This window comes from Emys orbicularis, chromosome 2 (assembly GCF_028017835.1).
Source record: "Emys orbicularis isolate rEmyOrb1 chromosome 2, rEmyOrb1.hap1, whole genome shotgun sequence".
NCBI classification, from domain to species: Eukaryota; Metazoa; Chordata; order Testudines; family Emydidae; genus Emys; species Emys orbicularis.
This window is the reverse complement of record NC_088684.1, coordinates 182,606,118-182,622,009: the sequence shown is the minus strand read 5'-3', so window position 1 is coordinate 182,622,009 and position 15,892 is coordinate 182,606,118. Positions and strand designations below refer to the sequence as shown.

At 40.2% G+C, this 15,892-nt stretch overlaps 1 protein-coding gene across 1 annotated transcript in view; it reads right to left on the bottom strand.

Moving 5' to 3' along the window:
- MOCOS (molybdenum cofactor sulfurase) overlaps positions 1-15,892 on the bottom strand; it is a 386,193-nt gene that overhangs the window by 322,667 nt on the left and 47,634 nt on the right. Inside the window, exon 3 of the mRNA XM_065397684.1 lies at positions 11,842-11,908. Within this exon, the coding sequence (XP_065253756.1) occupies positions 11,842-11,908 (67 nt within the window). The remainder of the gene's footprint in view (positions 1-11,841; positions 11,909-15,892) is intronic.

Here is a 15,892-nt window from a genome sequence, read left to right as displayed (position 1 = left end):
AAAATGCCGTTAGCCTTCTTGGCAACAAGAGCACACTGTTGACTCATATCCAGCTTCTCGTCCACTGTGACCCCTAGGTCCTTTTCTGCAGAACTGCTACCTAGCCATTCGGTCCCTAGTCTGTAGCAGTGCATGGGATTCTTCCGTCCTAAGTGCAGGACTCTGCACTTATCCTTGTTGAACCTCATCAGGTTTTTTTTGGCCCAATCCTCTAATTTGTCTAGGTCCCTCTGTATCCGATCCCTACCCTCTAGTGTATCTACCACGCCTCCTAGTTTAGTGTCATCTGCAAACTTGCTGAGAGTGCAGTCCACACCATCCTCCAGATCATTAATAAAGATATTAAACAAAACTGGCCCCAGGACCGACCCTTGGGGCACTCCGCTTGAAACCGGCTGCCAACTAGACATGGAGCCATTGATCACTACCCGTTGAGCCCGACGATCTAGCCAGCTTTCTATCCACCTTACAGTCCATTCATCCAGCCCATATTTCTTTAACTTGGCGGCAAGAATACTGTGGGAGACTGTATCAAAAGCTTTGCTAAAGTCAAGGAATAACACATCCACTGCTTTCCCCTCATCCACAGAGCCAGTTATCTCATCAAAGAAGGCAATTAGGTTAGTCAGGCACGACTTCCCTTTGGTGAATCCATGCTGACTGTTCCTGATCACTTTCCTCTCCTCTAAGTGTTTCATAATTGATTCCTTGAGGACCTGTTCCATGATTTTTCCAGGGACTGAGGTGAGGCTGACTGGCCTGTAGTTCCCCGGATCCTCCTTCTTCCCTTTTTTAAAGATGGGCACTACATTAGCCTTTTTCCAGTCATCCGGGACCTCCCCCGATCGCCATGAGTTTTCAAAAATAATGGCTAATGGCTCTGCAATCTCATCCGCCAACTCCTTTAGCACCCTCGGATGCAGCGCATCCGGCCCCATGGACTTGTGCACATCCAGTTTTTCTAAATAGTCCCGAACCACTTCTTTCTCCACATAGGGCTGGTCACCTTCTCCCCATATTGTGCTGCCCAGTGCAGCAGTCTGGGAGCTGACCTTGTTCGTGAAGACAGAGGCAAAAAAAGCATTGAGTACATTAGCTTTTTCCACATCCTCGGTCACTAGGTTGCCTCCCACATTCAGTAAGGGGCCCACACTTTCCTTGACTTTCTTCTTGTTGCTAACATACCTGAAGAAACCTTTCTTGTTACTCTTAACATCTCTTGCTAGCTGCAACTCCAAGTGTGATTTGGCCTTCCTGATTTCATTCCTGCATGCCTGAGCAATAGTTTTATACTCCTCCCTGGTCATTTGTCCAATCTTCCACTTCTTGTAAGCTTCTTTTTTGCCTTTAAGTTCAGCAAGGATTTCACTGTTTAGCCAAGCTGGTCGCCTGCCATATTTACTATTCTTTCTACACATCGGGATGGTTTGTTCCTGCAACCGCAATAAGGATTCTTTAAAATACAGCCAGCTCTCCTGGACCCCTTTGCCCTTCATGTTATTCTCCCAGGGGATCCTGCCCATCTGTTCCCTGAGGGAGTCAAAGTCTGCTTTTCTGAAGTCCAGGGTCCGTATTCTGCTGCTCTCCTTTCTTCCTTGTGTCAGGATCCTGAACTCGACCATCTCATGGTCACTGCCTCCCAGGTTCCCATCCACTTTTGCTTCCCCTACTAATTCTTCCCTGTTTGTGAGCAGCAGGTCAAGAAAAGCTCTGCCCCTAGTTGGTTCCTCCAGCACTTGCACCAGGAAATTGTCCCCTACACTTTCCAAAAACTTCCTGGATTGTCTGTGCACCGCTGTATTGCTCTCCCAGCAGATATCAGGGTGATTAAAGTCTCCCATGAGAACCAGGGCCTGCGATCTAGCAACTTCTGCTAGTTGCCAGAAGAAAGCCTCATCCACCTCATCCCCCTGGTCTGGTGGTCTATAGCAGACTCCAACCACGACATCACCCTTGTTGCTCACACTTCTCAACTTTATCCAGAGACTCTCAGGTTTTTCTGCAGTTTCATACCGGAGCTCTGAGCAGTCATACTCCTCTCTTACATACAACGCAACTCCCCCACCTTTTCTGCCCTGCCTGTCCTTCCTGAACAGTTTATATCCATCCATGACAGTACTCCAGTCATGTGAGTTATCCCACCAAGTCTCTGTTATTCCAATCGCATCATAGTTCCCTGATTGTGCCAGGACTTCCAGTTCTCCCTGCTTGTTTCCCAGGCTTCTTGCATTTGTGTATAGGCACTTAAGATAACTCATCGATCGTCCCTCTTTCTCAGCATGAGACAGGAATCCTCCCCTCTTGCGCTCTCCTGCTTGTGCTTCCTCCCAGGATCCCATTTCCCCACTTACCTCAGGGCTTTGGTCTCCTTCCCCCGGTGAACCTAGTTTAAAGCCCTCCTCACTAGGTTAGCCAGCCTGCTGGCGAAGATGCTCTTCCCTCTCTTCGTTAGGTGGAGCCCGTCTCTGCCTAGCACTCCTCCTTCTTGGAACACCATCCCATGGTCGAAGAATCCAAAGCCTTCTCTCCGACACCACCTGCGTAGCCATTCATTGACTTCCACGATTCGACGGTCTCTACCCAGGCCTTTTCCTTGCACAGGGAGGATGGACGAGACACTGTTGTGCATTGCTAAACAATGCTGTTATAAATCTTAATATAGTCCAAAACCCATAAGCAAATAGAGTGCACATTTATAGTGCCAGGTTTTTTAAGCAGCTAGAATATGGGTGTTTCTCAGTGGACGTTTGGTGGCTTAAGGGTCTAGAATCTTTCCTACCACATTATGGGCACTGATTTATGTGCATTCAGGCAAAATTTCAATGTAAATCCACAGAGATGACTTTATAAACTTCAAAATGAATGAACATCAGAGAAAGCTAAATCACTTTAAAAAGGCAAAGGAAATTAAATACAGAGAGATAATAGCAGGATGGCTGAAAAATGGCAGTGTTAAGCTAGACACTGTTGGATGTGAACACTGAACGGATTCCAAGCAGGAGTCTTCATAAAGATTTCATGATGTGCATGTCTTAGTCTCTGAAATGGGCTTGCTTACCTTTTAAAAAGCACCAAACAAATTCTAAATATGAGAAACATGTTACTCAGCTGGAGAATCTCACATAAGACCAATGCATTTTCCTCCTGCTCTGAAAAATACCAAACAAACAAATAAAATCTAGGTACATTAGCAAATTAGACATCGAAACATTAATTCTTAGCTGGTTATTAACCCTCACAAAAAAGGAAGGAGTTACGTGCACAGATGTTGCCCAACTCTTTACACATCTTTCATGCTCCTACATCCTATCATGGCTCAGATTGCTTCTTGAAGGAATTCTTCCTTCTCATTACTTGCAGCAATCATAACACAAGAAACAGTATCCTTAAAGCAGATCAGAAACTTGAATCACTGAACTGTGTAGAGGGATAAAAGTCAGAATTTCTTCCAGATTGATTGGGCATAATGAAAAGGAGCGGTTTTTCTTAAGTCAAAAGAAAATTCTATATGACTGGCAACAATCTGCAAAGTTCCATGAAGTTTTTACTGACACATTTGCTGTGCATTTTCAAGCCACACATGAAAGCCAATGCATTTTACTCTAAAGAACTAGTTGCTCTGTACGACAGAGAATCAGATCAATCAAATGATTTTTCCTTTCAAGAAGATGTAGGAGTAACATCTGTCTGTGCATGTTCTCTCTTTTTGCTCAGTTTGGCGCTCAAATCAATCTCAGCCAGTTTACGGATCATCAGTTCAACATCATTCTGGTATGAAACTCTAAAACAAAAGCATTCTGCAAAGAAAAGCAAATGCTTTGGCTTCCAGCAAGTTCTAAGGATTCTGCCCCAGGCCCTCCCGCCAAAAGCATATAACCAATTCAGTAAAACGTGTGCTACAATCCATTCTGGACTATACAAACTTATCTGATCTTTGAACCAAAGATCTTCTAACCTATATTGTGCCTCGGCTTTCCTTCAGTTATCTGAGATGTCCCTGTGTCGTTCCCCTTTGCTTTTATAACACATGCTGCCTTTTCTGGAATCCAGAGCACGTCAATCAAGTTAGATGTTCAATCAAACCTGTTTTTTATGCAGTCAATAGCACCCCTTTTGTTACTGTATCTTCAACAGCATTACCCAGACTGGCATGATTCTTCTGATCTGGCTTAGCTGAAAATTGGCAGCCAATGATCCCTGCACATCACTGGGCTCTCCGTTTCTCACCTCATCCCCAATTAGTTTACCACTGCCAATTTTTGTCTTACCTTTATCCGTCACCAACACTTATCCATTCTTCTGAGCCTACGAAATGTATTTGTTTTTCTCTGTTGCACAATTTTAATCACCTGAATTGTAACTTCTGTGTTTCTCAATTAATTCTCTCTCGGTCTTCCCTGGTCTGTATAGTTTTTAAACTCTGTTGCTACTTTGGCCCAGCAATATTATGGCAGAAAATTTGTGGCTTTTCTTCTAAATGCAGCAGAAAAACTGAAGGTCACAGGGCCATCTTTCTCATTCAGAACCTGAGTTAAATAACATTTACTTTGCTTTAGGGAACAATTTAGGGATCCGTCCAGGTAAAGCTTGACTTCACTGCCACAGAGGCTGTTCCTTCATCAGAGGGGGTGTCAATCTGGCTTGATTGTTGCAGTCTGGATTCCAGAAAAGGCAGAATGTGTTATAACTGCACCTCTGTCCCCTTTCTGGTCTCTTAGAGCGCGCCCCTTTAGGTGTCAGACCTCATACTTTTATCAATCCCACAATACTCCCACTCCTAAACCTGGCCCCGGGCTACAGTACCTTATGTATCAACCATGCTTACCAAACAGGGCTGCCTGGGTTTGAGCACCCGCGATTCTTCCCTGTGGCAATCTGTGACCAGTGGTGTATACAGTGACCCCAAACCACCTTCTTAAGTTATTGTTTATTGTGCAGTAGGAACAAAGCTTTTAGAAAAAAAAAAGATTTTAACACAACAGCCTACACAAGTCTATTTTCCCTAAAGGATTACCATCCTGACTGGTAATTTAGGCAGGCCTAACTTCTTCATATACTCCCCAGCAGGAACTCTGCATCTCACTAGATTTCCCCTAAACAACTGCCCCACTCTTGAAAGAGACTCCCTCTTTAAACTATCAACGTTCTCCTCTTCTGCATTCCCTGGCCTTGGCCTTTTTGGTCAAAACCAGTTTTTAGTTTGGCTGGAGCAAGAGGTAAAATCAAAGCGAATCATGGTCTCTTAAGTGTTTGCGGAGGCATCTTGAAGCATTCTGTTCCTTCCTGCTCATTGTCCCCCAACAGCACATATTAAACAAAACCATTATATTCATACAGTAAACCTCCCACTACCCAGGTCAACATACAGCATTCATAAATTATCAAGGTACCTCCAAATCCATCATAGAGGGAATCAAACTCAAAATTCCAAATTAAGATTTTTCCCCAATACTGAATTACATGCTTCACCCAGTCTTCTCACATATAAGCCTCAGAGGAAGTATAATGGTGGTCACAATTACTTCCTGGTGGGTCCTTACATTCAGATTCATGGGCACATATATATAAAAATACACACACACACACACATATAAATATAGAGAGAGAGCGCAATCCTGTACGCCTTATGTAAGCAAATCTCTGGTTATGATCAATTGGAGATTTGTCTGAATAAAGCCATTAAAAAATTGACCCTGTGTGTGTTGCAAAACGTTATCAGGTGCAGACTCCAGATTTTATAATATTTTACATATTTCACTGCTTATTTTTTTAAATAACATTTAGCATTTCAGATTATATAACTGGGATTTCTTAGCATGCCAAGACAGAAACATTATGAATGTTTAGATGTTGTTTATCGCATTCTCTTTATAGGGAGTGCAGATGCCATAAAGCTTGCTAGCAGATGAATAAAAGAGAACATTAACACATTACTTCCTAAAGCTCCTACTTATCAAGTAAACAGTTAATGCATTTATCACCACAGAGATGAAAGTCCAGGAGCTGAGCTAACAAAGTGGAATAAAGAGGTGTTTCACTGGCTCTTACGTTGCAAGTGAATGTAATTCCAAGCATAATGGGTTGGTCTGCCAATTTATTCCTGTAGAATGATACCTATTGGCCTGCCTGCAAACTTTTACTAGCCAGTTCCGTATTCGCAACGATGAGCAGTCCCCAAAGAAATGAATCACAGAGACAAGTGTTTACAAAACTGAGGCCCAAATCCTCAAAAGTATTTAGGCGCCTAACTCCCATGGGAATTCCTCTTTAGTATTTAGAAAAAATATGTTTCAGCAAATAGGTGAAAGGCTGCTTGTTGTGGAGGGAAAATTGAAAGTGTGGCTTTGTTGAACAGAATGGTTTACCTTACCATTTTGTTGTCACTCAATGCGTTATGGAACATGAATTCAGGCCAGTGGTCCCGGGGTCAGTCTATATGGGCACAACGGCTTTTTCCACTCTCCTATGTGCATGCTACATTTCCCAGACCTGAAGAAGAGCTCTGTGTAAGCTCGAAAGCTTGTCTCTCTCAGCAACAGAAGTTGGTCCAATGAAAGATATTACCTCATCCACCTTGTCCCTCTACTATCCTGGGACCAACACAGCTATGACAACAGTGCATAAGACATCTCCATGTACACTTGAGATCACTTCTGTGCATGCCTGTGCAAGACTGATATTTGATATTTAAACTCTGCACAAAAATGAGTCCCTCACCCCCAAAACTGTTCTTTTTCTCTTAATTATCCTGTATTGCTAAGGACATCAAAATGTACCTTACTGACAAACATCATACTGAATACAGCTTCTATTGGCTTGACTTTTGACATTAATGTTGAGTTGAATATGCACCACTTTAAATGTGCAAAGCTTGCAAGTGGCTGGTTCAGCAGGGCTGGGGTAAGGAAGAAAACCCCTCCAGATGGAAGAATTTCAGGGAACTTCAGGTGTTTCCACTCTCCTAACTCACTGAGTAGTATGGAACCCTTAGCTCTTTAAACATGTAGCATTTCTCCTTACTGAATAATAGAAGTGCTGTTACTTCAGTATGGCCAGGTGGACCGAAGGAAGCAGCACTTGCAAAAGAAAGATTTTATAAACCCAGTATTGTAAAAGAATTGAGTCACCCTGATTTTTAAACAAGGTTTCCACGCAAGTGTGCACCATTAGGAAGGGCAGAATGTGGTGCTTAGATTTCACTCATCCATACAGTCTCCAGTTAGTGACCTTTAGAAAGGACAAATCAATACTAAGAAGATACTGTATTTGCTGTTTCTTACTGTGTATGAAAGGTCAAGCAATTTCCATGTATGTAACCATTCCAACATTGCTGTTTTCTGACACAGATTGCTTAGCACTGGAGAACTATGGTAGAGAAAGATTTCTGATCTTGTGTATCATATTCCAGAACCCACAATAACTATTTTTAAAAATAAATCTGGCTTTGAAACTCACCAACTTTTATTTGATAAATAGTGTATGCTGTCCGTACAGGGTAGCAAACTAAAGCTCTGCATGTTGCTAAATGGTTTATTGAAATACACTATGGAGAAATTATTCAAAAAATATGTAAGACTATTTTCTTGGCAAAATCCAATAATACTTAACTGTATATATTGCTACAGAGGCACAACCATTTTCATAAGTAATAACTAAATTTAGCCATTTACATTAATTTTACTCCTCTTTCACATTTTCAATTAGTATTCCCAGGCAAGAGAGATTATTCTTCTCCTGTAGTTTCTGTAGACATATAAAAAAAGTTACTGAGTTCTTTTCAGCATATCCTGAGAGCAGCCGTCATGAAAAGTATATTGGTCTAGTTCTGGACCCAAACTTGTTCCCCTTTATCTCAATGGCAAAAATCCCATTGACTTCAATCAGAGCAGAATCATTCTCTGGATCCCACTCCATTCTGTACTATTTATTGTCTTGGATGAGATCCAAGTTTGGTGTTGAAACCTTTGCTGGGGAATTTCTTGATTTTTTTCATATTTAGATTCTTGTGTTTGTTTTTTTAATTTACAGCGAGGCCCTTGATGGCATAAACTATCCTAGTTCAATTGAATTCACTGGTGATATGTCAACTTACATCAGCTGATGATTTGACCCTATATTTTAATACATTACATAGATATAGAAAAAGAATAACATCCTCTCATGCAGTTGTCTGATTTAATGGCTAGAGAACAGTGATGCAACGTCTGAGATCGCAAGTTCAAGATCTGAAAGAGCAACTGTTTTAAAATATTCAGAAAGCAAATATTTTAAAATGCCTGTATGAGAAACAAAACAACTAACTAAAAACAATGTAACAACTGTTGAACTTGCAAACTCGGGTATTATTTATACAGCACCAGAGGTGTGAATTACAGTCATACTCTTTAGCCTTCATGAAAGAAACTGGAGTGATGGTATTTCCATATCATGGATGAACAACAGAAAGGAGCATGCTTCCAATGCACAAGACATCAGTTAAGTACACTAAGGAACTTTTAGCATTTATTTAAGACTGTCATGAGATAAACATAGTAGAATCATTAGCTAGGTGTCTGTTTGCAATATTGTCACTTAGTATATAGAGTATACTTAATATTTAATAGATTTATCAATAGATAAACATTTTCAAGCAGGGAAAAGGTATCCAAGACAAATGTTGATGCTGTTATAAAGAATGAATCATTATTATTTTTACTCTGTTTTATTTAATAGACCTGGTTGAAAAACAGCAAGCAATTTTTGTGAAAAATGTGTTGAAATTTTGTAAATTCAAAAATATTCTACAGCTTCCAATATTTAAGCACTAATGTTAATAGAATGCAAGTCTATACTCCAAGAATGTCCTGTAGCTGACAAAGTTTGAGGAGCGATCAAGTCATATAGTTCTGTATTATGGAACAATTTGTGTGTTATTGGAGCAAAACATATATCCCATTAACGTAAAACGTAAACGCTTAATTTCTGTTTTAACATACTTGCTTGGATCCTCTGTCAGAGAGAAAAAAAACATCTAAAATGGCTGCCCCATTCTGGTTATGTTAGAATATTGCGAACTTTTCTAAAAGCCCTTCTCTAAGCAGAGTTTCTGCTCAAACAGCAGATTTAAAAGCAAACAAGCATTTTAAAACATCTAAATCTGCCAGCTGGATTTTTTTCCTCTACTGAGGAAATCAAAGATGGTGACTGTGATGCAGAATAGAGCTGCCTGCCTCCTCATCTTGTCACATTGCAACTAATCAAAAACAAGCAATGTCATGAAAGTACAGATTTTTTAAACTATATTTTTATTGCTTTTTTGATAGCTGATTTACGGAGGGTTCTTTTATTGGACTCTTTTTTCCTGAACCTTTATGAATAAACTGTTTTGATGATTGTGCTTTTCAAACTTTTATTGAGAAATAACGATCAACTTTCTAACAGTCTAACTGGCTGACAAAGCCTATTCGGTGTAGTACAGTACATGTCTGTGTTGGGGAAGAAGGGCACTGCCTGTTTTTACTAAGATGCTTTTAAACTTCTTTCCTGCTGTTCTTTGCACACACACAAAATCATTATACTCTTCCAAATCCAGGTCCAAAATAAATCTAGCTGAAAATGCTAGTTTCTTTTAGAGAAATCCATACAAGCATTAATTTGAAAGTCATTCTTTCTTACCCTATAATAATAAAATAAAATAATAATAATGGAGCACTAAAATATTTCTAGAAACTATAGTAAAGTACATCTTCAGGTATGCTTGCATGAGAGGAGATCAGTTAAAAAGGAACATGAAAGAGTGGATTATATAATCCTCTATTAATCAGTGGAAAGTAAAATTATGGTAGAATATATAACAGACATATGGAAATTTGAAGCAATCTGCCCACTCCCCCCAAATATTAGCAGAACTTTAAGATACCATCACTCTCCCCCTCCCCCCCCCATATACAATATGATTATGAAGCCATGACTCTAGATAGTGCACTGGCTATTTCAAAAATGGTCTTAAAATAAAACAGTTACTAAGGGTTAGCCTGTTACCCTCACCTATGTTGAACAGTACCTTACAGTTTGAGTAATCCCACTGAAGTCAATGAGACTTCTTGCCACGTAAGGTACTACTACAGCATATGTAAGGGAATCACAATCTAGCCCTAACTGTTTAATTGTGAAATGATTCTTTATAAGTCAGCAGCTACAGATCTGAGCTGAACATGTTAGAGAGACTGCTTCACACACAAATGTGTAGCGGAACTGAATGTGCCTCACAGAATCAGTGCTAGGAAAACTAGATGTGAATTAGCAATTGTTGTGGAAATTAGTCCCCATGGAAGCCCATAATCTGTAATAAAATTCTGTTTCTTACTACAGGGACTGGACAGTGTTATGGGCGTTGCAATCTATGGGCCTGATATGGAACCCTTACTCCTGTGAATAATCGTCACTCACATAACTAGTCTAAGGGTATGTCTACACCCAGCCGCTAGTTCGGCGGCTGGCAATCGAAGTTCTGGGTTTGACTTATCGCGTCTTGTCTGGACGCGATAAGTAGAACCAGGAAGTGCTCGCCGTCGACTGCGGTACTCCAGCTAGACGAGAGGAGTACCGCGGAGTCGACGGGGGAGCCTGCCTGCCGCGTGTGGACTGAGGTAAGATCGAACTAAGGTACTTCGAACTTCAGCTACGTTATTCACGTAGCTGAAGTTGCGTACCTTAGTTCGATTTGGGGGGGTGAGTGTAGACCAAGCCTAAATTACTTCATGTTGGCCCTAATTTAATAGATGGTAATCCTGCATCCCATTGGACAGACGCTGTGGCAGGTATAAGCAAAGACTACATTTTCAGAAAGTAATGAAAGCAGGATTTGGGTCATGGACTGCAATCTCTTCAGAACAGGTCTTGTCACACTTATACTTTTGTAAATCTCCATTATGAGATCAAAGAGGAAAAGGATAAATTGCAGATTTTGTTGATTCAGAATTAGAACACTTTCAAACATCACAGTGGTATGGCTTTATGGATTTGAATTCTGTAAAGTGCTTTGGGATACGCCATGGTTTGTAAGGAAGATGCTATACAGAATAAGGGCCAAGACCTCTGTGCTTTGGGCAAACAGTGCACTAAAGGCAAAGGCCCAGAGCATACTGTTATACTACTATGAAAGTTTTTTATACTTAGTTACCTACATACCTTAATTTTATAGTTGCCAGTGCCAACAATTAAAACCAATGACTGGCTAAATTAATCCCAGCTTCCCTCAATTTTGGTAAGTTAATGGCTAAAAGAAAATTCTTAGCATACGTATCTCAGAATTATTTGGAGACAGGGATGGTCTTATGTTTGAGCTCCCCCTCTAAACCAGAACAAAAAGCACTTACACTCAGTATCTCACAGTCTTCATTTAATATTCTTTGTTCTCCTTAAAACTAAAACTACTTTAAGATATATATAAAGTAGTTTAGTAATTTCTGTAAAAGTAACGTACGAATTCCTGTAGTCTATTAGGTCATTTTTAGCATGCCTCCTGCATTTGAACCATGACCTTGCACTCTCATACCGTCTTGTTAATCATCACGACCAAAATGGGGTTAAGGTTTCAGCCCTTACATCCTAATGCAACTGCAGGCTCAGGCTCCATTATCATGTAGTTACATAAATACAGGTGTGATATTGACAGTGGGGGGAAAAGCATTGGTGATCTCCTAATCCCTCCAACAAGAGCCTGACGAATGTCTCATGGAATTTATAAATTAGATGTACTATCACATGCAACGAAAAATCCACAAAAACGGCTAACTCCAAGGAATAATCCAAACAGTACATTGGAAACCAAAATGCAAAATAAAATAAAGAGTATTCTACCTGTATCGGACATGCTCAATAGTGTCGTATGTCAGCTTGCTGCTGATGTTCTGACTATGAGGGTTGCCTAGGAGACAACAGAGACATGGAAGACAATCATTAATCAGTTTTGTTAATATTTTTTTCTTTATCAAAGTACTAGACCAAGCCAGTGAAAAGATGACAAAAAGAGATTTAATGAATATTTCACAGTGCTGCCCTGAAGCTTCGTAGAGTAGTTAGTCAAGAGGAGAGACATATAACAGAAGAAAGCAATTATGACAGACCTTGAAACTTCAGCTGGCAGATACAATTAGATCAATTACTAATATTAAGAGAGTTCCATTAGAAGGAAATTACAGCTGACTACTATTCCGCTAGAAGGAAGCTATAGAGTATGCATGTGTAATAAATACACACACACACACACCAGTTAAGAAGCCAATAACGGAGGGTTAAAAGGTATGGTATGTTGAAGTGACAACCAATTAATTTTTGGTCAGCTGGGTTTAATCTATCCTATGTTTTAAATGGGAATAATTTTTGTGGTTTGACTGCAGGTCTTAGTGGATATCCACTCCATCGCAATATTATCAGCCAGCTTCACACAATTCAAAACAAACTGGCAGGGTTTGTTCAGAAATTAAATAACAGAGAGGCAATAAGCTTTCACTGAAGTTAATGTGGTAGATCTCTATGAGAAAGAGTATGTGGACCTCAAGGCAAGCACATCACTCTTTCATGTTAATAAGCACTTACATTCACCTAATGACTAAACATTTGAGAAATAAAATTTAAAAAGTTAAATTGTTAGATCCATATAATTTTTGCAGTAAAAGTGCATGGTCTTAACTATTTTACATAGTTTCTAAAATCACTGGGTTTCTTACTGTTGCAGGGATTAGAGTAGAGACCTTAAACAGAATAATACAGTTCTATCTTAAAGTGAAGTTTCATTGTGAAAATGGACTCTAAAATAGGTTCCATGGGCTCTCATATTTGTTGTAGCTCAGTGATTTCCAAATTGAGTCTGCTCAATTTACAAGCTCTCAGCAAGTTGTGGTCCTTTAGAGCTGTGAATAATCACCAAAAATTAAGATCTGCAAACAAGGTCTACCCTTACTTATTTACATCAGTGTCTTTTAATACTGTTCTTCTTTACACCTGTGTCACCCAGCAGCACTACATGAGGTTCACAGGTGTAAATGGGGAGAGAAATTGGCCCTGTAATTGAAATTTAAGTAACAATTTTGATGAAAAGGGGAAAAAAATATTAGGATTTAGCTCATTCTTCCATAGCACTGCAGATCCTATAAAGTTCTGGTTTAAGATGTTACTTCACATGCATGAGCATTAGACTGACTCACTAATTTAACAGAAATATTTTTAAAATTTCCATCAGGAACAGTAATTTATATATCAGATTTCAGCTCAATGTTATTTGAAATAGCTGAGATTAGACTATAAATATTAGGCTTTAAAATGACTATAGTGACAGAACATTAATTTTAATATCACTAATATGCACTTGAATAAAAAATTCTGAAATAAAGCACATTGCTAAGATCAAATCAACTTATACTATTATAATACTCACTCATTGGTCCACATTTCAAGCTAAAACCTCTACACTAGGAACTATTTCTAAGTCTTAGTGGAACGTAGCTGCATTCTAAATTCTGTCCTCTGCTGCCCTGGCATGGCAATTGAGAAGGAGAGGAAGCAGTTGTATACAAAATAAGCACCAGCCAAAATCCATCTGTGGCACACAGGCAGGTCCAGTCCTGGACCAAATGGCAGCCCAGGCTAGGAATGTCTTCAGTGCTCTCCCTCCATTTGATAAACTTTTGAATATCTTCTTTTTTATTACATTTGTAGCCCATTCTGCAACTTTGATGCACAGTTTGCATGCATGATTTATCCCTGTCATAGAAAACGATAAATTTGCACGCTAGGATCTATAAATTTGTATTTATTCATGCCAAATATAAGCAAATAAAATAATTCATTTCCTCTAAACTTATAGAATTTTTTTAATGTTAAGAATAACTGAAATATACTAACATCAAGAAATTGAACTGTGCACCAACATTGAGTGGACCAGTATTAAATAGTGTTATAGTAGGTGACAGTCTTAGAATATTAACCCTAGTCCTTTAGTTCAAAAGGTCGCTTTTCTCCCCTTTGCCCTCACGAACTGAAGCACAGTGTCAGAGAGATCCCAAGACTGGCCAATTGCACTTTCAAGTGATAAAATAGCAAGTGATGTCTGTCTCTCATTGGCCATCGTCAATTGAAGACATGTTTTAATGAGCCTGAGCTTCGAAAAGGTGCGTTCACCATTCACGACTGAGACCAGCAGCATCAGAAGAATTCTCAAAGCTATCCACACATTAGGAAAAGTATCCTTCATCTCATGAATGAATTGGAGAACTTGGAATAGAGAGTGCTTCCCACATTGCAGAATGTGATGGATGTTGTCCAATTCAACATACAGGTCTTTATCATTGACGTCTGAACATTCCCTATGTGTCAGCATCCAGTGGAGTTCTGTACAATTGTTCAAGAGCGTTTTCCTGTCCGTCAGCAGCTTATTAAGGTCGTCATACAAAAAAATTCAGGTCTTTTTGTGGTGCTTCATTTGACCAAATCGTTCGTTGATGGATATTCGAGCAAAATAAGAGAGCAAAAAAACCTCCCTCTTGAATTTTTCTTCCGAGCTTTCCATCACCTCATCTCTGCTCTCGTAACCAAACTGTCTCTTCTGATGATGAATATGAGTTTCCTTGAAGGCAGGCTCAACTCCTAAGTTTTCCACCATTTCTTTGGCAGCAGTAATGGCATCTTCAAATTCATTGTCTCTGTGGGCCACAACAAAATCAAGGCACCTTCTCATCAAAGTAGTAGTGGTTGTGATGTCCATTAACTGAGTTTGTAATGCTTTGCTTACAATGTTTACTTGGAACAGGCTATCAGGCCAAACCACAATTGAGATCAGAAATGTGAAGTCAGTGATCTGGTTTGCCAGGCTTTGCGCCTCATGTCAGATTCCAGCCTCGACTTTACTCACCTGCACGAGTTCCATTAGGGCATTGTAAACTTCAGTCACTTGGTAACTCACTGGCCTTATGCTTTCAATGCAGCTCTCCCAGCAAGTGTCACTTAGCAGCTTCACAGTCAGATTTGTAACATTATCCATGAGGATCTTAGTCCTGAGAGTTGATGCTGAAAACAGGATGTATATCCTTTGCAGTACTCCGAAGAGAGATACTGTATCTAAAGAAGATGATGCTGCCATGTTGAGGGAGTGGCAGCCACAAGGCAGGAAGAAAACTCTTGGATTCAGTGCAAGGATCCTTGCCTGGATGCCACCGTTTCTTCCCTTAATGTTTATGCCATTGTCGTAACCGTGGCCACGGCAGTCCAAAGGCTTTATTTTATTCTCATTCAAAACATTCATATATCTGAAACATTTACTTTGAACATTCTATTTTCCCTTTTGTCGCTAACAACAAAAACAGCACCCTGAGCCTGGCACCCCCCAAGCCCGGCACCCCAGGCGGTCACCTTGGTCGCCTGCCCCTAAATCGGGCCCTGCACACAGGTGACCTCAGCATTACACCCCACAAATATGTTGATGTGTGTCCCTTGCCTTAAAGAATATGGCTTTTTGGTTAAAGGGTAATGGCTAGTTCCTAAGCCAGCAATCATGTGCTCAGAGCTGCAGGGAGCACATACCAGAAACAAAGGGTCCACCCAAGATGAGGCTACTCACTTTCTGGCAGCCCAGTTCCTGCCCATTCCTCCCATGCAAGTCCTGAACCTGCTGAGATACCCACAAAGAGGACTGACTTGCCTCCCCCTGCACATGAAACAAGGCAAAAACTGTGTATAGAGGACCCCTCAGCACGTCAGGACAAGATGGCCTGGAGAGTTTATGTGCCTTTCTCAGGGTTACTTAGTGAGCTAGTGACAGAGCTGGGAACAAAGTCAAGATAAGACTGACAGATGTGGCAATTTCCTGCAATATCCTTGGAAGACCTCACTGAATTAAGTGTAAGTATCTTTGGGG